Raw genomic sequence first — 23,488 nt, forward strand, 5'->3', positions numbered from 1 at the left:
AAAACAGTCACGGTAGCTCGGTCGGTAGAGCGCTCGCTCCGTGATCGGGAGGTCGTGAGTTCGAATCGCTGCCGCGACTGACCTAAGTCGATAAAAAATAGGTAGCAACAGTTTTCTGTTCCTCCGCCATGTGCTCGGCACTTTGAAATGAAAGTTGCGGATCCTTCGTCTGAGACCTTAAAAACCGAGGCCCCGTGTCACGGCAGGCGTTGGCACGATTTAGATCCCTCACTGCTCAATGGTCCAGAGAGCCGAGTAAAGGTCTAAATTTGAAGTCCTTCACCGGTATATGGTGCCGTCTCTATATGAGTGAAAAATTCTCGAATGGGACGTAAAACAACATACAATCAATCAATCTTCAAGGCACTTTTTATTATTGTTATTTTGTTCCTGTTTAGACTCTCTCTCTCTCAGTTTCTTCTTTCTCTTCCGAAATTGGTTGGTCAGTTTCTAAAAAAAAAATGGATGTTGATTATTGAAATATGTTTTAATTTCTAGGACATTTGTCCCTATATCATTTTAATTTGGGCCCGTTACATATGGTAATTAATTTGACCTACATTCTCAGAAAGCGTCTTCTTTTTTTTTAAATTTTATCTTTGTCTTTTTTGCCATTTTTTTTCATTGTTAAGGTAAGACAAATGGGTTATTTTTTTTTATTTATCCACATCTCATACTTTATATCAATTAATGTTTTTGACTAAAAGTTTCAATAAAATGGTTATATATGAACAGAAGTATATTATGCAATTTACCATTCACGGTAGCTCAGTCGGTAGAGCGCTCGCTCCGTGATCAGGAGGTCGTGAGTTCGAATCTCGGCTACGACTGACCTAAGTCGATAAAAAATGGGTAGCAACTGTTCCTTCGCCATGCGCTCGGCACTTTGAAGTAAAAGTTGTGGGTCCTTCGTCTGAGACCTTAAAAACCGAGGCCCCGTGTCAGGCAGGCGTTGGCACGATAAAGATTCCTTACTGCTCAATGGTCCCGAGTGCCGAGTAAAGGTCAAAATTTGAAGCCCTTCACCATATATGGTGTCGACTCTATATGAGTGAAAAATTCTCGAATGGGACGTTAAACAAATACAACCAATCAATATCTTGCAATTTAACAGAAATCTCTGCCTGTACATTGACATCTAAAACAAAGATATAAGATTCCATATGTTTTAAGCCCTACCTGAACAAATCATGTAGGGATGATGATCAAGGGATAACCGCTACCAGACGTTCTTCTTATGCTGGATTTGACGTATATTTTCCACATGAGTGAATATTAATCCTACCTGAGCGAAACAATGCATGGATGACGTATTTAGGGACGCATAATACCAGACTTGCTTTGGATCCTGGATCTGACCTACATTTTCCAGAGTGACCAGAGTATCTATTTAACTATATAACCTGTTACGATTTAATTTGCATGGTTGACGCAGCTAGGGATGGACACTACCAAACTTGCTTCGTATGTTTGATCTGACCTACATTTTCTGGATGAGTGAACAGGTTAATGTTTTAGGAGCGGGTCCATTCTAAAGTAAATGTAGGTCCTACTTTAAGCAAACTTGCATGGAAATTTATCTTGGGATGTATACAAACTAGAAAAAAAAGGTGTGAGATTTGCCTTATTTATAATTATGTAGTCAGTGGTAGAACAACTCAGAGATTGGTTCAGGGTTCGAAAATTTTAATAATGATGGTAATGGAAAACACAGGAATATTACAAAAACATATAGACATCACAAGACACAGACATTACAGACGAACATTTAGACAGGAAACATAGTAGACTTTACATAACATAAATCATTCTATTCTTCTTATAAGGACACGCATGGGCACAGGATACAAATATTGCTTTCTGTACATAGAAGACAGTTCTGATTGGTACATCTACCCAGTTGAACCGCTAGCCTGGTAAAGAAAGCGGTGATTTGGTGTGATCATCTGTCCAGTGCCTAAAAGTAACATAACACATTTACACAAACTCTTGCATACCTCATACTCCCATATACTACCTTGTATACTATAAAGTAGAATGTTCAAGTTTATATTTATTGCTTGAACACTATACAAACACAAGTTGTTGACTATAATTATTATACCGTATACCTTAATATATTGTATAAGACCACACATGAATGAAGGCTGGAGTGGTGGCTTACTCTAATTAGTGCACTTGATCCTTTTTTTGTCCACCCCTCCACCAACGCGCTTATCCACTGGCTTATTATATTAATACTGTGGTCGAGTTTTGGTGTCAAAGTCTAATATATGATGGTAAAGAGGAAATTAGTAGACACACTTTATATGACCTTCATTAAAACTTTGAGATTATGAAATATTAAATCAACATTCGAAACAGCAAGGCTTAAGATTGAACGTTGCATATTTATTTTGAAATTTTAAAATTATTTTGATGTGAAAATTTGCTTCTAGTAAGACAGTGTAATCTATAGAAGTATTTTGTCTTTCTTTACACTTAGAGTAAAACAATCAAATCACTTGCACCTTATATATGTTAATTTAAGGAAATGCACATGGCCCGGGCTTTAATTAATAACTATTATTAAGGTCTTCCGTTCCAACGGAAGACCTTCTACTGATTCTGATGGTTAAGATTATTATTCTTTTTTTTCTTCTTCTTTTTCCTAGACACCAACTTTGAGACCTCATATCTCGCTCATTTCTCAACGGATTTTGCTGAAATTTGCTGGGTTTATAGACGTTACAAAACTCTATCAGAATGCTGTCAAACAATTCAAAAAGTCACTTCCGCTTTTGAGTTATTTCCCTTTAAATGAAAATTTAGGAGGCTTCAATTCCAGACAAAGGCTTCAAGACTACAAAATCTGGAACAGAAATTCTACCGAATTTGAATAATACAAGGATTGAAGTTGTGCACATCGGTTTTTGTTTTTCGATTTCTGTATTCAAAATGGCGTTATATAGGGGTCAAAAATTAGAACGCCTAAAAGAGCGAAAATTTAGACATATTTTCCATTGTATCTTTAAAACTAAAAATATTTTGATAAGACATGTAGAATAAAAGTTGTGCACAATTTTAAGGCCTTTCATTTGACACCACTAAAAAGGGGCTGGCCCTTCCAATTAGGGATCTGGAGCCCTTTAAAGTTTTTGCTTTATAACTCAAAAACGGTAAATATTTCGAAATGGCTGTCGTTAAAAAAGTTGTTCTTTAACATCTTATTGATCTCATGAAAATGTTATTTTGTTCGAGTCTTGTGTTTTAAATGCGCCAGAAGCTTGACCCATTTACAGGTAACTGTTTTCATTCAGCAAGTAAACGAGAGCTCTTCATGCGTGTAACTAAAATAAACTTACTATTAATAATAAACCTGGCTACATTAGATGCTAATATTCTTTAGAATAAGGTTCTTGAAGTGTTTTGTGCTTTATTTCCAAGTTATTTTTTGACAATTTTTTCCTTTTATTTCGGGTTTTTTTTTCAAAGTTTAATAAACCAGTCTACTAAGAAAAAGGAAAAAAAGAAAACCTTTTCTTCTTATCATATAAAAACAAACAATATAGTGAGAAAATAAAAAAACATAACTTTGAAGCATAGACTATTCACAGCCATTAAGTGCACACCTTTTACATTCGCCTTGTGTGTTTACAATTAGGTAACACCTCCCTCGATAGCGTGTGGCAAAGGAGGTCACCGGGGATCAATCGGCGTGTGATCCAGCGACCTAGTCATACACAAAACAAATCATAGAATGGCCTTTCCAAATTCATTTTATAAACTAAGTTATGAGTGGATAAATATGTTGAATCTTTCAGATTATTTCATATCTTTGATTAAATCGCTAGTGCATTTCATTTAATATTTTATTCGCTGAATTACAGGAAAGTTGCATAATTATTTTTATAAACAATTTATTTCTCGATATCGAGGTAATTGTCTGTTTTATTCAAAATAAAATTCAAAACATGTTACCTTAATTAATTCCTACTAGTAATGGAACTTTTGAAACTTAAATGTACATGTATGTAATCTACGTTCTTTTTTAATTGACAGCGTTTATGAACAGGTGTTAAAACACAGGCCTTTGTAAACGGTAAATCACAAAAAAAGAAAAATCCGAGACATAAAAAACAGAAAATATAAATGTCTCTGGAAATAACATCGCCTTTAGATAACTAAAATAAATTAATGTCCGCCGATTTTTGAATTAATCCGAACATTCATTGATGTGTACCTGTACAGGCAGTGTGTCACTTTTTTGAAGCCTTCGGCCAAACGAACAATATAATAAATCTTGAATGAATTAACTAACCCCTTCAGTACAAACACATTCGCCTACACCTGAAATCTAATCAAAATCAGATCTTTTTACGGCCCGAAATTCTGATAGTCGCTGTATTTCGAATCTGATTGACTATACATGTCCCTTTAACAAATATTCTTTAATTTTCTTCGGGACCCCTGCATCACTAGTCAGGTGCTGTACCGACTGAGCTATCCAGGCCGATATCCACGACCCAAACCACTACAGTTTTATTAACTAATATCTTCATTTTCTTTTCTTTAAATCTTTTAATATTATTATTATTATTATTATAAATTTTGTAACTTAATTATAAGAAATCCATGCACGTGTTCCACGTGTCAATTATTGTGATAGAAGTACTTACTATATGTGACCTGATCATAATGCATTCATATTGGTCAACTCTGTGATGCATGGTGTGTATTTATCAAACCTTTCAAAATCCTTCCTCTTGACTACATCTTTAAGTGTATTAAAAAGTCAAACGACTTTCTGTCAATTTTGAATATCGCCACCGCACGTATATTCTGAACTTTGATTACCAATTTCATTATTTTCATCAATAATACATACTCTTTCAGCCTGTCATTTTCGGATTTTTAAAAGCTAAGCTTCACACAAAAAATCACGGACTTCTTGTTGAGTTATAATGCAAACAAACGACTGAAGCATCTAGAACACAAGAAGGGTGGGTGGGGTGCATAACTACATTTATAAAATAAAAAAAGCAAAGGCGGATCCAGGGCTGGCGCCGGGCGCACCCCCCCCCCCCCGTTTGAATTTTTTGTATGTAGAACTTATATGTCCATTATCCTAAAATCAAGGAAAAAACATCTCTTACATGTATTTGCAAAAATTTGTCAACTTCTGGGGGCTTCGCCCCTGGATCCCCACCAGGGCTTTGTCATAGACCCACTGGGGGCTTTAATGCACCCCCCGACCCCTCCCCTGCCTTCTACTTTGTCCCCCGTTATGAAATTCCAGGATCCGTCACTGCAAGGGGCATAATAAGCAAGAATAATACAGCTTTGAAGGGATGTGATCTTCGGTATTGGTACTTTTACCTATGATATATACACAAAGACCTCTAGATCTACAGGACAGAAATAAAGCTTGAGCGGCAGCTCGGCTTTAAAACATGTACATGTATCTACTTTTCGGTACAATCATAGAAAATTATAAGTATTTAGCAAATCCTTGCTACAAAGTACAAACACCATAATATTAAACTTGACATGTAACTAAAATTATTCCATCAATAATCCACGAACATAAATTAAAAGGATTATAAATATCTGTAGAAATTAAAAAGCAATTTGGAATTTAAAAAAAAACTGTCGGCGAGTTTCTTATTGCTGATATTGCATTGAACATGCCATTTGTTTGACAATCTCTATATATATGCCAGGACAGACATCTCTACATGTTACTTTTCAGGGACGTAGCATCGTTTTTGAAAAGGGGGGGGGGCAGCCAGAGAAAAAAAATTAACTTACCTGAAAAGACTTCAGAACCAAAACAAAAAAAAATTGCCCAAAATCCTATTTCCTGGCGGAAGGGGGTGGGGGCAACGGGACTATACTGCAACAAAAAGTGGGGGCCAACGGGACTTTCAATGAACATTACTAAAGTAAAAAAGTTAGGTCTGAAAAAAAGGGGGAGGGGAAGGCTGATGCTACATGCTTTATTTGATCTGCAATATCGTAAGTTACTTGACTGAATACCTCGGAGTCTCTCTTACCCTTTCGACAGCATTTTAGTTTGACCAACTATACAAAATTTAGCCTTTTGAGCAGTTGGCATTAGGACTTTCATACTTCACATCCGAAATTCTTTGTGACAAGACCTTTCTTTGGGAATAAATATTTTTGACCTTGTGCCCTTCATCTTGAAGTTTGACCCACTTTTTAAAAAATTCAACCTTGGCAATAGCTTTTGAACGGTTGGGACTAGCGTTTTTACATTCACAAGTGTATTCCTTGCGACAACGCCGTTCATTGGATATCATCAATTTTTACTATTTGACCTTGACCTTGGAGTTTGACGTACTTTAAAAAAAATTAAAAGTTTTGACTTTTTACCTTTGACCTTAAAGTTTGACCTACCTTTGAAACATTTTAATCTCATTCATAACTTTTCAACGGTTGGTGTTAGGGTTTTCATATTTTTACATGTGTGTTTCTTGTGACAAGACCCTCCCTTGAGTACCGATATTTTTTACTTTTGTCCTTGACTTTGGGGTTTAACCTACTTTTGAAAAAAAAAACGTTGACCTTTGCCATAACTTTTGAATAATTAATGCTAGGGCTTTCATATTTCAATGCCTATTTCTTGTGACAAGGCATTCCTTTGGACACAGTTAATCTATCCTTGACCTTAACATTTGACTTGAGTATTAAAAAAAAGATTAACCTTTGCCATACTTTTCAATAGTTTGTCCAAGCGGTTTCATATTTCACAGTTATATCCCTGAGACGAGATCTTTCTTTGAGTAACATAATTTTTTATCTCTTGACTTTGACCTTGGAGTTGGATACGGATTTGAGAAACTTAAACCTTTGCCATAAACTGCAATACCGGGGCATCAGTGTTTCACAAACACGTCTTGTTCAATATCCAAACTGGACAAAAACATTCACAATGAATCCTTAAATCATTGTGTGGAACCTGATAAATTATTTGACTCGATCTATGGTCTGAAAGAACATGGCTGAACTTATCCAGTCAAATAACTCACAGATTGGGATTTTTCTTAATCAGGGTGTGTCATGGTCTTGATGAAAGGTCATTTGGATGAGTTTGGATGAGAAACTATAAATTCGTTACCGTCTTTTTCTAGTGAAACATTGTTGGTATCATGCAGAGTGTGACATGGCCTAAACTCAAGTTCAAGGTCACTAAGGACAAGATATTTTGACTGGATGTATGAACCGTATGAACAAGTGTGAATTTGAGAAGTCAGTAATACACAGATGGGGTTTGCTCATAACCAGAGTGTGTCATGGCTTTCGCAAGGTCATTTGGACAAGTTCAAGATACCCTTACAAGATTGCTTATAACCTTATAATATGGCATGACCTTGACTCAAGGTCACTTCTTCCTGCCTGCAGCTCCAACGGAAGACCTCTCGTTGCTTTGCAACGAGCTCGGCTCTAGTTATTTAGTCTATTTATAGTCTCTATATAATCTATACAAGATTATCTACTATATATATTGTAGATATTAAAAAGATGCCTGAGTTTCTAATTAACAATATTTACATGTATGTAGTTTTTGGAGATCAGGTCTTCCAACAAGCTGTCAGACTTTCCATAGGTACCAATTGCGCCAGGTTTTTAGAGAAGCTATTTTTGTATTCATATTTTTAAAAACATACATGAGAAGAAGAAAAAACTTTCTGTGGCCTTCAACTCGACATTTACATGCAGATATATCGACGATCGACGTATTGTCAATTAACGATAGTTACTTTCATTTATATGTCGACTCGATATATCCCAGTAAACTTGAAATAAAATATACCAAAGAGTCTGGAACATCTGTTTCATATTTGGATATTTTACAAAGAAAGACAATAACGGTAACCTAACAACAAAACGTTCAGTTAAACGTGATGACTTAACTTTCTATCGTCAACTTTCCTTACTTATGTATACGTAACAATATGCCCTTGTCACCTTCATATGGGGTTTATATCTCACAGTTGATTTCTAAAACGAGGCAAGCTATTGACAAACAGGTTGATGAAACAAAGATATCAACATTCTCGCTTAAAGTCATCATTTCGTAAGTTTTATGGTAGATACAATGACATTGTCAGAAAATACAAGCTATCATTAAGTCGAATGCTGATTGACCTTTCTCATATTAATTGTTAGGCCATTATTTAAACGCTGAATTGTCTATGATTTTTTTTATTTACCCGATCATGATAATGAGCAGTTGAGTACACGGCGTGGGTGACCGGTCGAAAGGGGATGCTTACTCCTCCATGGCACCTGATTTCACCTCTGATTCCATATTGTATTCTGAGCTTGATTACTGTTCGTTATCTCCATATTTTATTTGTAGCTTTGTCTAATATTATGAATGTCAACTTCACTCCTATTGCAATAGTCAAGTTTTTTTTGTTTGTATGTTGTTTAACGTCCCTCTCGAGAATTTTTCACTCATATGGAGACGCCACCACTTGCCGGTGCAGAGCTGCAAATTTTGTCCTATACTCGGCACTTACGGCCATTGAGCAGTGAGGGATCTTTTTCGTGCCAGCACCTACTGCGATACGGGACCTCGGTTTATACGGTCTCATCCGAAGGACCGGTCTCCACGTCCCACAGTGGGATTCGAACCCGCGACGTAAGGATCAACTCCTTACTCCGCGACTCTAGAGCAGACGCTCTAACCACTGCGCCACGCGGGCGACGCGATAGTCAAGTACTCATTCAAATAATTCTTCTCATGTTGGTTTAACTTCATGTCCCTTTTGAGACTGCTTGTCCATCTACACTCAATAATTTACATCAAGTTAGAGTGACTGTCATATGTACACGATTTCTTTATGCAAGTATTTATTTAAGTAACTTCTATCCCAGTAATTTAATATATGCTAAAATATGTAATCATTTTCTTTCAAAAGAAAAAATATTGATCCATGTAGCAGTGGAGGGTCTTATTAATTAGCTTTCGAATTTCTATTAAAAAGATTAAGTGCATTTTTAAGGAGTTACCGAGTAAAAAAATATGAAGTCGATAGTCGGTATGACCGACCGATAGTTTTAAGTACACGGATACTCGTTGATATCCCTATTTACTATAAACACTATGTCAATCTACCAGTGACATTGTACTACATCATATGAACAATTTTTGAGCAACTCTCAGCAATAAATCACTACATAAAAATAATGATAATAGATTTATACATTTACTTCGTTAATTATTACCATTCTATTAACGGAAAATGATATAAAAGAAAATGTGGTATTGAACATAATAACTTTCACGATACAGCCAGAAACCTGCAGCTGTAAACTTTAATCTCTAGGCAGAAGGAAAGAGTTGTTGTTTCTTTTATGATACAAACAGCTTTGATTACATTTCAATAGACAATAGATTCCAAAACGAAAATGGACCCTGAAATTTTATCTTAGATATGCAACAGACTCATACTTCCTACATGTATATTGCGAAGTTTATAAAAATTAAATCACTTTCTCTAAAGTTATCAAAGACATTGCAAAACATCGGCGTACTTTTTCCTGCGTAATGTTGTATACATGTATATGTATACCACAGGTTTTGTGTCCTTTATACCTGTATGAATCCTTGACAAAGAAACACCGTTAACAACATGCACACTTAAACTAGTCTGTAGGTCCGTTGTCCTCGTCATTTTGGCCCATTTCACACACAGTAAGTTTGTTCTTATTTCCCACTTGAACATTGCAATGCTCATACTTATGAACTGTTTGATGATTATGAACACTGTGATATGCTATGGTTACACCGGAGTCTTTTCCTCTCCTTTTGACGTAACTTTTGAACCGGTAAATAAAAACGGCAAGAAGCAATACTGTGAAACATGTACATATAACAATGAGCAGGATGACTGGCCAAGATAGGACACTTGTTGATTCTTTTCTTCTTGGCTGATCATCATTTATGACCTCTGCGTCCTTTTCAGTCCTATGATTGGTCAATCATTATGTTAATTTTTATAACAATAATAATCTTTATACTTAGTAATCTAGTCAACTTTTTATAATATCTCCATTGCACTGACCATTTCTCAACACAAAGAATTACAATATTAGTAAGTGTTAACGTTAACTTTTTCTGTAAAGGGAAATTTGAGAAATGCAAAACACATTTACAATTAATTATTCACAAAGGAATGCTAACCTAGTATCATTGGCTACGGTTGGTCTTCCAAAGGTGGTAGAATTTATTGTAGGACCAGTTGTTGGACGATGAGACACTTTTTCCTGTTCTTTAGTTGATGATTTGGTCGATGGTGTGTTAAGATTTGTACCTTCATTTCCTTTTTCTTTCCTAATTATTCAGTTATAATTGATTAATAAATAATTATGTAAATATATTTTTTATAAGGTAGAGCTATAGTTCATTTCGTCTTTGCAAAAACGAACAAAATAATATAGAACATTTGATGTCGGAAAGTTTTGTTTTTTTTAATTATAGATGCTGCCTTTGGTTTTTGACAATAACTAAGAGAGAAGGAAATATGGTTGATGATATGATATATCTGATTAAAAAGATATTTCAATTAAAATTCATACTTTGGATATTGAGAAATATTACTTACCTGATACAGGTACAGTTTTCTTGGAGCACTTCCTCAGGGTGGACACATAAATGATGTCGACATTGGCATGGATCTGTCCCACAATAATTTTTTGCAGTGTTACAACGACACCGTTTGGCACAAGCGGTGTTGTCAAATTTAGTCGCCGGATAATCGGACGGTACTGTATCTGGAATTTTTTTAATTGAAAGACAAAAGTGCATGAAAGTTAAATGTATTTACATTTATTAAATAAAATACTGAGCTGTAAAAACTTTTATACCCATTGAAAAAATTCATAGCGTCTTGAGATTTGAACATCGTCTCAAAGAATAAATGAATGAGTAATAAGTAGATAAGAAATTGCTATATTAGTGATGGGAAATCGGAATTTTTTCATAATTGATTATCGGGATAATCGGATGCACTATAATCAATTAATAATCGATTGATTACAAGTATTAAATTTGTTCATTTTTGAATGAAGAATAAATTGGTAAAAAAAATTCGGGAGTGATTTCTAGGATACATTTTTGATATATATTTTGTATCATTTGATTCATTTATTAGTTTATTATTTAGGATTTAGTTAAATTCAAAGAAGAATGATTCAAAAATCAAAGGAATAATTTGCTTTTAACTAATATGTTGATCAAACGATTATCAAAAGTATAATCGATTATCTATAATCGGGGGTCATAGATAAATAAATCGATTTTAATCGAGTAATCGGTACATAACTATGTTACATGCAGAAAATGCAATTAATATTGCAGTAAAAATATGCCTAATTCATATGTTAACGTTTCCCTTGGATCTGGTAATCATTCAATATTTTCCTTCATATTTATACCGATTTACTGTAGATATATATATGTACCTTCTCCACAGTTCCTCTCTAGACAGTCAAAGATGAAGTTGCTGTCCGTGCGATCATCGAGGTAGGTACCCTCAGGGCACGACTGGCAGACATCTGCTTCACCGTTATTCTCACAGACTTTCACAAATTGCTCTGAAAAATCACAATTATCAATTATTTATATATACTTGTTAAAAAAAAATTCTACCATTGCCGGATGGTTAAATTGGTCGTTTTTAGTTCACCTGAGCCGAAGGCTCAAGTGAGCTAATTTCTGATCGAAATTTGTCCGTTGTCTGTCGTCGTCGTTGTAAACTTTTCACAATTTCATCTTCTTCTCCAGAACTACTGGGCCAATTTCAACCAAAATTTGGCACAGATTATCCTTGGGTAATGGGGATTCAAATTTGTTCAAATGAAGAGCCATGTCCTCTTCAAAGGGGAGATAATTACAAATAAGTGAAAAATTAATGGAATCTTTTAAAAATCTTCTTCTAAAGAACCACTGGGCCAGGAAAGATGAGACTCATGTGGAAGCATCCTCAGGTGTGTAGATTCAATTTTGTTCTAATCATGACCCCCTGGGGTAGGGTGGGGTCACAATGGACGATCAAAGTTATACATAGGAGTATATAGTAAAAAAAAAAAAGATTTAAAAATAGTTTTCTCAAGAACGGCAAAGCTATGATTTGTCATATTTATATGGAAGCATCCTCAGGTGGTGTAGATTCAGATTTGTTCAAATCATAACCCCCGGGTGTAGGGTGGGGCCACAATGGACGATCAAAGTTTTACATAAGAATATATAGGAAAAATCTTTAAAAATCTTCTTCTCAAGAACCACTGAGCCAGGAAAGATGAAACTCTGTGGAATCATCCTCAAGTAGTGTAGATTCAAGTTTGTTAAAAACATGACCCTTGGGGGTAGGGTGGGGCCACAATGGACGATCTCAGTTTTACGTAGGAATATATAGGTAAAATCTTCTCAAGAACAGCAAAGCATGATTGGTTATTTACTATTTGGAAGTATCCTACGGTAGTGTAGATTCATGTTTGATAAAAATCATGACCCCCTTGGGATAGGGTGGGGCCATAATTGATAATTAAAGTTGTGCATAGGAATACATAGGATTTTAAAAAAAAAAAAAAAAAAAAAACCTTCTTCTCAAGAACAGCAAAGCTATGATTGGTCATATTTATATGGAAGCATCCTCAAATAGTGTAGATTCAGATTTGTTCAAATCATGATCCCCGGGAGTAGGATGGGACCATAATGAATGTTCAAAATTGTAGGGAAAAAAGTCACAGCTAGTCAAAAAAATATATAAGCATCTTTAGTTAGTGTAGGTTCAATTTTGTTCAAATCATACCCCCCCCCCCCCCCCCCCGCGCTTTTAGGGGTAGGTCATGACAACTTATGCATTAAAGCTTTTCAATACTGAACTGATTTTTGCTTTTTTTCCCTAGCCACAGTGCTCAGGTGAGCGATGTGGCCCATGGGCCTCTTTTTCTTCTGAGGATGTGCTGTTGACGTTGTTTTAAGTACCTAATGACTTAATATAATTTATTTTTAGACTTTACCTGTACATGTACATGTACGTCATATTTCCGTGTTGGGTTTGAACTACTTACGAGGTTCACAGCGGACATACTGGCAACAGTTTCCATTTGAGTGATATACTTGATTGTCAGAACAGAAAGGTGTTGCTTGACAGAGAGTCACAAGAGTCACTATCGTCATAAACTGTAACAAAAATATGCATGGTTCAAAGCGATGATGATGCAGAATTATGGTAGAAATCTACTTCTCACTACGGCTTCCTTTGAATTTGCTCAGGTCTGATCGACTTTGTATGTTCTATAGGCAACTAAAGATGAGAATATTCTTATCATATGTGCTTAAGGACAGGAACCCCCCCCCCCCCCCCCGATATAGACCACTGGACCATTTTTGACTTCTTTCCTATAAATAATCTTTTTAATTATGACTTAACTGAGATTTAATCCCTAATATCAATTTAAAAAATACGTAAAACAAACGTTTTATAAAATATATCTAACTCTATAAATAAAAATAAACTTTTTTTTTACATAATAATACAGATGGATACGTATAAATATATTTTTGATATAAATTATTTGTTTTATGAATTTCCTCGGATTGTATCAATTGATAAAAGATGGTCGAGAAGGCCTGGTGGTCTACCTGTTCTAAAGCACCAGTGATTAATAGTGAAAAATCAGATGAGGTTTGTCTGCATGTACTAAAATTAAAAAGATCTTTCTATCTAATTTATTACTTTATGTAAAGTTTTAATTTTAACGTAAATAACAATATCATGTTCATCTACACTTAGTCTAGTATTTTTATTCTTTAGCTCAGATACGCCATATATAGCTTTAACTAAATGATGCAATTCTGACAAAAAAATAATCGTAACATGAAATAATATACTGAAACGCAAAAGAAACGCAACAAGCAGTAATCTACAAATATTTGAACCTTTTAACTGATGATTTTCAAAACTGATTACAGTTAAGTTAAACTCGATTTAAAAGCATCAAAGATTTGATATCAATGTTAAATGATTACCTTTTAACTTTAGAAAGTAACACATGACTGTTAAAACACCCCCCTTCTCAGCCATTCAATTATAGCGTGGAAGACTGCCATGCACAACAATTGCAGCTTGATTTCCACGATGCAGTAAGTTCATCAATCTCGGGATCTGAGCGAAAAAAATATTCTTTGCCATTTTTAAATGTCCATTTTTCAGATGATGAAGTCGAATTTTCTCTAACCTAGCGCAGTGTAGTAACACTTGGACTTCCGGTCCACGGACTATCATTCATGCTAATGATACGTATGAGCCTGTTGAGGCGTGTTGTCGTGCATTTTTGCATCAGATTCTGCAATTCTCCATCACCTTTATTTTCAGATTATCCAGCTAGAGCACATGAAATGCGTACTTAAGTCATTTTCAGGAAGCCTTGGCATCTCTCCCGGAAATGAAAGGAGAATTTATTTTGCGAAATATTGCTGAATTACTTGTGTTAAACAGATACAAACCCTTAAAACCCCATATTTTTGTCAAATGTTTTGTTAAATATGCAATTTTTGATTTCTGTTCAGCGGGCTCAAACTTAACTTCCGGTTATGGCATGAAAATCATTCAACCGTTAAATTATCGAAACTTACAATGTTGAAGATATCCGTACTTTTTAGATACAAAATTATATCCTTTATATGATTTTCCCCTCTAAAATAGGATGTTGCGTTTCTTTTGCGTTTCAGTATATAAAGTGAAGAAGTTCTTAAATTTAAATTTCTTAGATGATATTAAATTCAAAAATTCCTTTCAGTCACTTAATTAGTTACTGAAATTAAAAAATGCATATACCTGTATGTATTCCATTCTGGTTTGCAAATATCCATGTTAAAAGTTCTGATTTAGGCACAGTGGGTCATTTTTTCATTCATCATTATTTTGTGTGTACCTAAAATATGTAGTATGTAGAAACATAGAAATAATTAAGTGAATATCAGAGTTCGAATACTTCTTTGGATATTTTAGCAACTCTTAATGTAAAAAAAAAAGTCCCAGACAATTATACGTAGATAAATTAAGGTTTGATGTCAGCATGCAGTTTTCGATCCGCGATTCGTGGAATAACTTTTACGTGTGCGGTTATGATATATGGCTTTCCATTGGATACGGATCCGTCCCTAATCCAGAAGGCAATTAAATTTCTGTAAATAATCATGAACTTTACAATTAGGCCAAAAAAATAATAGTCTTGTTTCCTGCTACCAGCCTGAAAAAAATAGGGTAGGTACATGTAGGTAGGAAAATTATTTTATTTTATATTTTTATTTTATTTTTTTCCGACAGCATATTTTGGATATGAACTAATATAAGATCAAATTAAACATGTCACAGGTCAATACTGTCTTTTAAAAATTAAATTTCATATCTTTTTATGCACAACTCAAGTGGTATTTTATGAAAGTCCATATTTAAAACAAGAATTTCATGAAATGCTTGTGTTAATACGGAAACCAATTACCGTGACAGAACGATGAAATTCCAGAAATTCCCGATTTTTTTCCTTCCAAAACTTAAAAAAAAACTTTAGGGTAGGGTGCAAAAAAATAGGGTAGGTCGGGTAGCAGGAAACAAGACTTTTTTGGCCTTATTTTAAATAAAAATTAAATAAGACCGAATAAATTTATTAGCCGGCTGCTGATGGTCTCAAAATCAGTGTGTTATTTTTTTCCCGAGAAGAATAGACGTTAAATTTTCGGCATTCTTTAAACGATGATCTCCTAATAGATGCATGCTCTTAAGCAGGAGAAAGCATCCCCTGTCGACCGGTCACACACGCCGTTAATCTCTATTGAGATTCTGCTGGGCTAGATATTTGGACTGACGCCCACAGAATCTCTAGACAACCACTCATAATTCATGTCTGGAAATCAAGCCCCAACTTCGGCCGACTATAGCAAGAATTATTCACCTAGACCACACTGCCGTTCGCTTCAATTAAGTCATTTGGTTGTTTATTTGACTCTCTGTCACTATCATTTCCACATTGCTTACCGTTTAGGCATGTAAATCCCAACATAAAAATATTCACTGAAATCTCCGTTCAAAATATGGCTCCTTTGACGAAATTGTTTACCTCCTCACATAAAAGAGTCCCTATAGTTTGTTTTTACCCTATGTGATTATGAACTAATGTCTACTATGGCTATTGAACATCACATAAAAGAAAACAGACTATAGGAACTCTTTTATGCGAGGAGGTAAACAATTTTGTCACAGGAGCCATATTTCGAACGGAGATTTCAGTGAATATTTTTATGTTGGGATTTACATGCCTAAACGGTAAGCAATGTGGAAATGATAGTGACAGAGAGTCAAATAAACAACCAAATGACTTAATTGAAGCGAACGGCAGTGTGGTCTAGGTGAATAATTCTTGCTATAGTCGGCCGAAGTTGGGGCTTGATTTCCAGACATGAATTATGAGTGGTTGTCTAGAGATTCTGTGGGCGTCAGTCCAAATATCTAGCCCAGCAGAATCTCAATAGAGATTAACACGCCGTGTGCTCATTGTCATGATCGGGCAAACGAAAAGATCTGTAGAAATTCAGTGTGTAAATAATGTCCTAACAATTAGTATGAAATACGTCAGTCAGCATTCAACTTAATGATAGATTGTATTTGCTGACAAGGTCATTCTATCGACCATAGAACTTGCGAAATGATGACTTCATAAATCCTTGTTTCATCAACTTTGTTTGTCAATAGCTTGTCTCGTTTTAGAAATTGTTCGTACATGGAGCATGCTCTTAGCCATCGAATCAACTGGGAGATATAAACCCCAACTGCAGGTGATAAGGGTATAGTGCTACATTAGTAAGTAAAGTTGACAATACAAATTATTAAAGTTGAAGTCATCACGTTTATCTTGTGACACGATTGCGGTGTTTTTCTTTGAAGTTTGCTGTTCAGTGGGCGTAGCTACTTTCCGCTCTGTATTAGCCCTCGTCTTGTATTAGCCAACTGTTCTGTATCTAAAATACAGCACGGTCTAAAAATAAATCTGATTCAATTTATCAAAACCACGTACAAATAGTAAATGCTAATTTTTTGCCTATTCTCTTTAGAGATATACATGGATGTAGGCGAAAGCCTGTCCACTTCTCTAAAGAGAATAATTTTTTCCTATTATAAATTTGAAGAAATATTTCCTTAAGAATGTATTTAATGTCAAAATTTCTCAATCACTTTCAAAAAAATTATTTCACACAGAATCTACACGTTATTTCGATCCAAACGAAAAGGAAAATTCGCAATTATGGAAAACATCCTATGTTGGAGAAATTCCTGAAAACCTGTTTGCTTTCCCTGCTTTTTGTGTCCCCTTCAAAATAGTAAAGCCAATGGGTTCGCGGATGCAGCATACATTACGTGAAATTCGCATTCCCCCTCCCCTCATTTTCCACTCTTCTCGTGCAAACTCAGTCAAGTCCATTTTTCAGGGGGTTTTTTTTTGTTTTTTTTTAATTTCATCTTAAATCCTTATCGCTGACGACTGCCACACATCTTTCACTTCGTTTTTAATGTCACATTTCAATAAGAAAATAAAAATCCGTAAAATCAAAGTCCATCGAAAAACTGTCTGTATCGCCTGTATGTGAACCTTTAGTTTAACTGAGATTTTAAGACCCCTGAAATAAATTAGGATCAATCTCCATCTACAACAAGGTTTTAAATCGCCCACCTTATCAATTAAGACTGACTTCGAGTCTGTTACGTCTACCCCGCTGTCAAAACTAATCTGACTAAAGCTTACGTTGTCCGTGGAAATATATATACTGCGGATGTATACTCCCCGTCGAGGCCTCATCTACAGAAAGAACAAACGAACTCTGGCGGAAGTTTGGATGCTGCACAGGTATTGAAGTGGGCAGTGCTTTTTTTTTTTTTTTTTTGATTGATCGTGTCACAAATCATTTAGAGAACTCGACAGGTTCTGTATCATAGATACAAATTTGGGGGTGGAGACTCGTGCTACGCACTCGTCCACCCCAAATTTGTATCTATGATACAGTACCTGTCTCGTTCTCTAAATAATACATAAAGTTTGTTGTCAGGTTACCATTAATGTCTTTTCTAGGAAAATATCAAAATATGAAACAGATGTGTCAGACTCTGTGCATCCTCACAGCGTAGGGGTCCTGAGTCAACATACATATGTTGAGGATGGACTCTGTATTATTTTGTATTTCAAGTTCACTGGGATATATTGAGTTGACATATAAATGGAAGTAACTAATAATTCATTGATAATACGTCTCTTCGATATATCTAAATATCGGGTTAAAGGCCACAGATAGTGTCTCCTTCTTCTCCTTTATATGAAAACAAAAATAGGTCTGATAATAATTAGCACCCATGGAAATTCCGACAGATGGTTGGAGGACCTGATCTCTAAAAAACTACATAGATATTATCAGTCAGAAACTCAAGCATCTTTTTAATGCATTTCAAAAAGGAGCGGGGTACTGGAGCTATAGACTTTTATTTTTTATAAATTGGTTCCAGTTTGGCGGTGGGTTCTGGTGAATTCTGGAAATCATATTTCAAATAATCTGGCAGCGGTTTTTTTTTCAACAGATTAATAATGAATTTCTTTTGATTAATTTTTTTTTGGATATTGTTATCTAAATAATAATTATTATGTTTGTGTGTGCGTTTTTTTTCTTTTATTTGTTAGAAGGGGTGTATGTGATCGCACCAAATGCACCCCTTCTTTCGACGGCCTTGATCTAAATCATATAGATGTACCCCACGTACATCAGTATATTAAATTAACCAATATCTCTTTAGAGAAGTGGACAGGCTTTCGCCTACATCCATGTAGATGTAGGCGAAAGCCTGTCCACTTTTCTAAAGAGAATTAAAACCGATATTAAGTACTGATTTTATAGTAAAGGGGTGCGATTTTTTTCTTCATTACATGGGGATCACTTACACAGTTACATATGACTTAAGTAAAGGAACAAAGAAATTTGACACACAGGTTCTATAAAATAACATTTGATTTAACATACTCATGATGCTGACACATGTATATCGTTCGTCCTAAAAATAACTTTGGAATGCCCCTGTCTATAAATAGAAATTTTACAACTATATAATATTTGAATGGTTCTACAAATATGAACACTATCTCGACCAGAGTGCTTTTTAAAGTTAATGTATTCTTTCAATTTGTTTTGGATCCGTGCAGTAAAGATTATTTTCCAACCTTTTCATGCATTTCAAAGATGTTACTGATTCTATAAATAAACATGATATATTACTATATATATATATATATATATATATATATATATATATATATATATATATATATATATATATATATATATATATATATATACAATACATGTATGATCAAATGTAATAAAAAATACACTTATACCTCTAATCGTTGAGTTAAAAATAACCTCAGATTCAATTCCTTTACTGACTTATGATATTCCTTTCGATCGTCCTATAACATACAGCACTTTAGTTATCTTACAATGCTACATACGTATGAGTATTAAACATGTTAAAGTCACAGTGATGTTTACTCGACACTTGAAAAAAAAGGATTGAACCGGAAGCATAAAACCCGTACGAAACTCTTAACCGTTTTCCGCCTGGAGTCCGGGCGGACTGAGACGGATTCCGGGTAAGTGCTAGGTGGACTAAGCCGTACTAAAGGCGGACATGGAAAACGTCTTAGCTTTAACCGTTTTCCGCCTCATATCTTAGGTGGATTCCACCTTGAATCTGAGGCGTATTTTTGTTAGACGTTTTCAGGCTTAGCTCTTAGACGGATTCTGCATTAATCTTTAAATTATGAACAGTTTAAACTATGACCACATGTTTCATTCCTCTAGATGACCTTGTTTTCTAAAGGCACTAATGGGGGAGATATTCGAAAAAATAGTCAAACATGGCTTTTAATCCAGTTGTTAGACTTTGAATATTAGGCTTTTTATTACATTGAAGATTGCGTTTCCGAGAGGAGTATTTTTTTGCAGCCATATTGTATATCAGATATACGTTTCTAATGCGCTCCTGCTTGACCACCCTCTACAGGGGGGCGGAAGTTTTCAGGCAGAGCCTCTCTTTGGATGCATTTGTCAGTTTGAATGCAGATTTTGAAAGTGATGACTGTTGGTCAATTTGGTTGATGAATCTTTACATCTTATTCAGTTTAAAAAGGAACTCAGGCAAGATGTATGCCTGTAAATTACTATTCTGAAGATGATATGTTATGTGTTTTTGGAAAAAAGAGTGATAAAATACAACTTTTGGTGTTATTCTTAACTAAGCTTTGAAGTGAAGCAAATTATGCTCGGTGAACATGCTGAATGGACAAAGAAGGACCTCTAAACACTGTACAGGAATACATGTAACTGTGAAAAACAATGGTAAGTTAAAATTTTTAGCGGTGTTTTTTCTTTTCTCTCTTTTTTTGAATTCGTACAGCCAAAATATGTACACACCACTCTCCACCATTACTTCTGATAATTAATTCCAACTGGAATAGCACTGAGGCCCTATATTCACATTATACTCTACACTAACCCAGATGTTAAAAAAAAAAGTTTGCGCATAAAATTTCAGGCGCCATTTCTTTTTGCCTAATGTAGGGTAGCCTCAACCCCCCCCCCCCCTTGTTTTCAATATTATGAGTATATCCTTTTAGATTAAAATATTATTAAATATTAAAAAGTACAAAGATAAAGGATAAAAAAAATTACTTATTCATTTGTCAATTATTAATCAACATGTACTTTTGTAATTTTATTTTTCACTTTGCATATGTGTTTTCCGGAAATCCGATTTCCTTTTAAAATTAACGACCTGTAGTTTCTTCCAGTTTTAAAATCACGATATGATGTGTGTTAGCACTGGTTTAACCAGTGGTTTATTAGTGGAATGGTGACACAGACACCCTTCTAAAAGTGTAGTTCGCTGCTCAGTTGGGATTAGGAGTCAGGTTCTGAGATGTAAGTCATCATTTAAAATATTAAAATATTAATATACACATCATGTACATGGAATTCTTCTTTTTTTTTTTTTTACCTTGATGAAATTCTTAAAATACATTTTTGGGGGGAAATTTGAACAAGTTTTTTTAATTTATTTTTTTATCCATATTGAAGTGTACCATTCCTCATAACGTCGATGCATCTACACTATAGTTTTCCTAATTATTCAATAAGCAGCTGCAAATGTACATTTCAAAACATACATGGATATGAGTATATTCATTTAAGTTAGATCTACATATTTCATGAGCAGCTTTTGAATATACATGTAAATTAAAAGTATTTGTAGAATGGGGTCTTACGTTACTACCTTTTACAAATATATGAAGATTATGAAAAGTAATTGAATAAGAGATTAAAAACCTATTTGATATTAGGATATTCTGCAGTGCAGTGTTATACATTTCAGCACTTCGAGCTTTTTAAGTCCTCGGCAATTTTGGCCGATAAAGGTAAAATGAGGACTGCGGCAACTGCAGCAAGTCAGGATGAAGGCCAGAAGTCACTGTCCATCCACCCTTAGGAGTAAACTGGCAATGCTGCTTAGACTTCTCATTTGAGAGCTTGCCGAAGATTCATGGGAAAAAGGAATGCAATCTAACACCTGTGCTTCATTCAACTGTATTGGAGGTTATGAGAGGTAAGAATACATAAAGACATCAGACGTCTGATAAATATATGAAAAATTATTCTTATATTTTGTAAGTTTTAGTGTTGAGAGAAATTAGACAAGACTGTTTGCATCCTGATCTGTAATACAGAATAGAATGCCATTAAAGAGTCATTTTATTGAAAAATGTTGAAGAGTTGTTTTGAAACGAGAAATTCATCTCAGTTTGTATTTTCTTTATAGACTTCAACATGTGGTGACCGTGTGTGAAGAATGGCAAAGGACTTAAAGCTTGAATCATGGAAAAGATAAGTTATTCCAGATAACTTAGGAAGAAGAATAATAAAAATGACACACTCTTTCCTTGCAGACAGAAAGAATTTTGTGACAATAATCAACCAGTGGTAAATTAACAGCTAATTGTTTTGTTGAATTGACTTTTAAACATTGGTTTTGTCTTTCTTTTTTTATTTGTTAATTCAACTGTGACAGTCACATTATTATGTAGATGTATGAAGAAAAATCAAGTTTTGGTACAATATTTTTTATCTTTTTATTTCATGTGAATTTAAGGCAAGGCATAACATTTTCAAATGTAAAATTTTTTTAGTCATTGAATTTTAAAGAACTTGTAAATAAATGATTTATAATTTGTGTAATTTCATTTTTTTTAATTGTTAAGTTTGTAAAAGTCTGAAACAACAATAGCTGATGTACACAGTGATAGGCAGATTATGTAACCATTAATGCAAAATCCCTCTAACCATTAAGGCGGAATATGCCTTGCTAGTAAGGCGGAATATGCCTATCTTAAGTAAGGCGGAATACGCCTTGCTAGTAAGGCGGAATACGCCTATCCTAAGTAAGGCGGAATACACCTATCTTAAGTAAGGCGGAATACGCCTTGCTAGTAAGGCGGAATACGCCTATCCTAAGTAAGGCGGAATACGCCTTGCCATTAATGCGGAATACGCCTTGCAGGTAAGGCGGAATATGCCTTGAAAGTAATCCATATTAGGAAAGGCGGAATACGCCTTAACTCATTTAAATATTTCGAGCCCTATTCCGCCCTGATTCCACCCGGACTCCATCTAATTGTCTTATTAAGTTCTTTATAGATAAAGGCGGATTCCGTCTTTTGATTTCCGCCTAAGGTCAGGGCGTAAATTTTCATACAGGAATATATAATCTTAAAATGCTGAATATAATAACACTTTGTTGTAAGCATAATTTGAAGTCATATATGGCATATTTTTTATAAGTTCAGACAAATTAAAATTAAAAAGATCTTTCTATTTCTTTTATTACTTTATATGAAGAAAGGGATTTCATGTAAATTACACAATTTAATTAAATCAATTGCGTTTCATAGATATTAGAAATTTAAAACAATAACTGATTTATTTAATGTCTCCGCATTTAACATCAGACACAGTTAAAAGTCAATTTAGGTGGGGTTATTCAAGTTCAAAATCGGTGAAAATTTTAATTTAAACGTAAATAACATATATCATGTCCATCAACACTCAGCTAGTCTAGTATTTTTATTTTTTGAGCTCAGATACGCTATATACAATGTACGTATACATATAGCTTTAAATAAGCGATATTGAGAACTGAAATTCAAATACGGCGATAATCACATTTCGGTGAAATACTGCTCTAATATAGACGACAATTCAGTGATAGAGAAATGAGAAATGTGTACACTGTTAACGGATTTATAAATGACAAATGCAGCATAATAATACGACAAATGCTGAGAAAATTAAATTCCTTATACGTGCTTTTCCATTACA

At 34.6% G+C, this 23,488-nt stretch overlaps 1 protein-coding gene and 1 long non-coding RNA gene across 2 annotated transcripts; one reads left to right on the forward strand and one right to left on the reverse strand.

Annotated features, from left to right (window-relative positions):
- Positions 1 to 1,681: 1,681 nt before the first annotated feature.
- LOC133184789 (uncharacterized) lies at positions 1,682 to 19,538 on the reverse strand. The gene is made up of 7 exons (XM_061319848.1): positions 19,453 to 19,538; positions 14,856 to 14,952; positions 13,087 to 13,198; positions 11,476 to 11,607; positions 10,617 to 10,785; positions 10,196 to 10,345; positions 1,682 to 1,957 (listed from the first exon to the last, which is right to left on the reverse strand). Exons 2-7 carry the CDS (start codon positions 14,868 to 14,870, stop codon positions 1,909 to 1,911), a joined length of 627 nt encoding a protein of 208 aa, XP_061175832.1. The 5' UTR covers positions 14,871 to 14,952; positions 19,453 to 19,538; the 3' UTR covers positions 1,682 to 1,908.
- Positions 19,539 to 20,929: 1,391 nt separating this feature from the next.
- LOC133184894 (uncharacterized) lies at positions 20,930 to 22,301 on the forward strand. The gene is made up of 3 exons (XR_009720862.1): positions 20,930 to 21,037; positions 21,489 to 21,719; positions 21,933 to 22,301. It is a non-coding gene; the product is annotated as an uncharacterized LOC133184894 (long non-coding RNA).
- Positions 22,302 to 23,488: the final 1,187 nt, after the last annotated feature.

The sequence above is a fragment of the Saccostrea echinata genome, unplaced genomic scaffold (assembly GCF_033153115.1).
Source record: "Saccostrea echinata isolate AGI-Se365-2 ecotype Australia unplaced genomic scaffold, CSIRO_AGI_Sech_v1 ptg000011l, whole genome shotgun sequence".
Taxonomy (NCBI): domain Eukaryota; kingdom Metazoa; phylum Mollusca; class Bivalvia; order Ostreida; family Ostreidae; genus Saccostrea; species Saccostrea echinata.

Coding starts and splice junctions, on each gene's coding strand:
- LOC133184789 (XM_061319848.1), bottom strand. Junction 11,608..13,086: donor GTATGTCCGCTGTGAACCTC/GTAAGTAGTTCA, acceptor GTGATTTTTCAG/AGCAATTTGTGAAAGTCTGT. Junction 10,786..11,475: donor AGAGAGGAACTGTGGAGAAG/GTACATATATAT, acceptor AAAAAATTCCAG/ATACAGTACCGTCCGATTAT.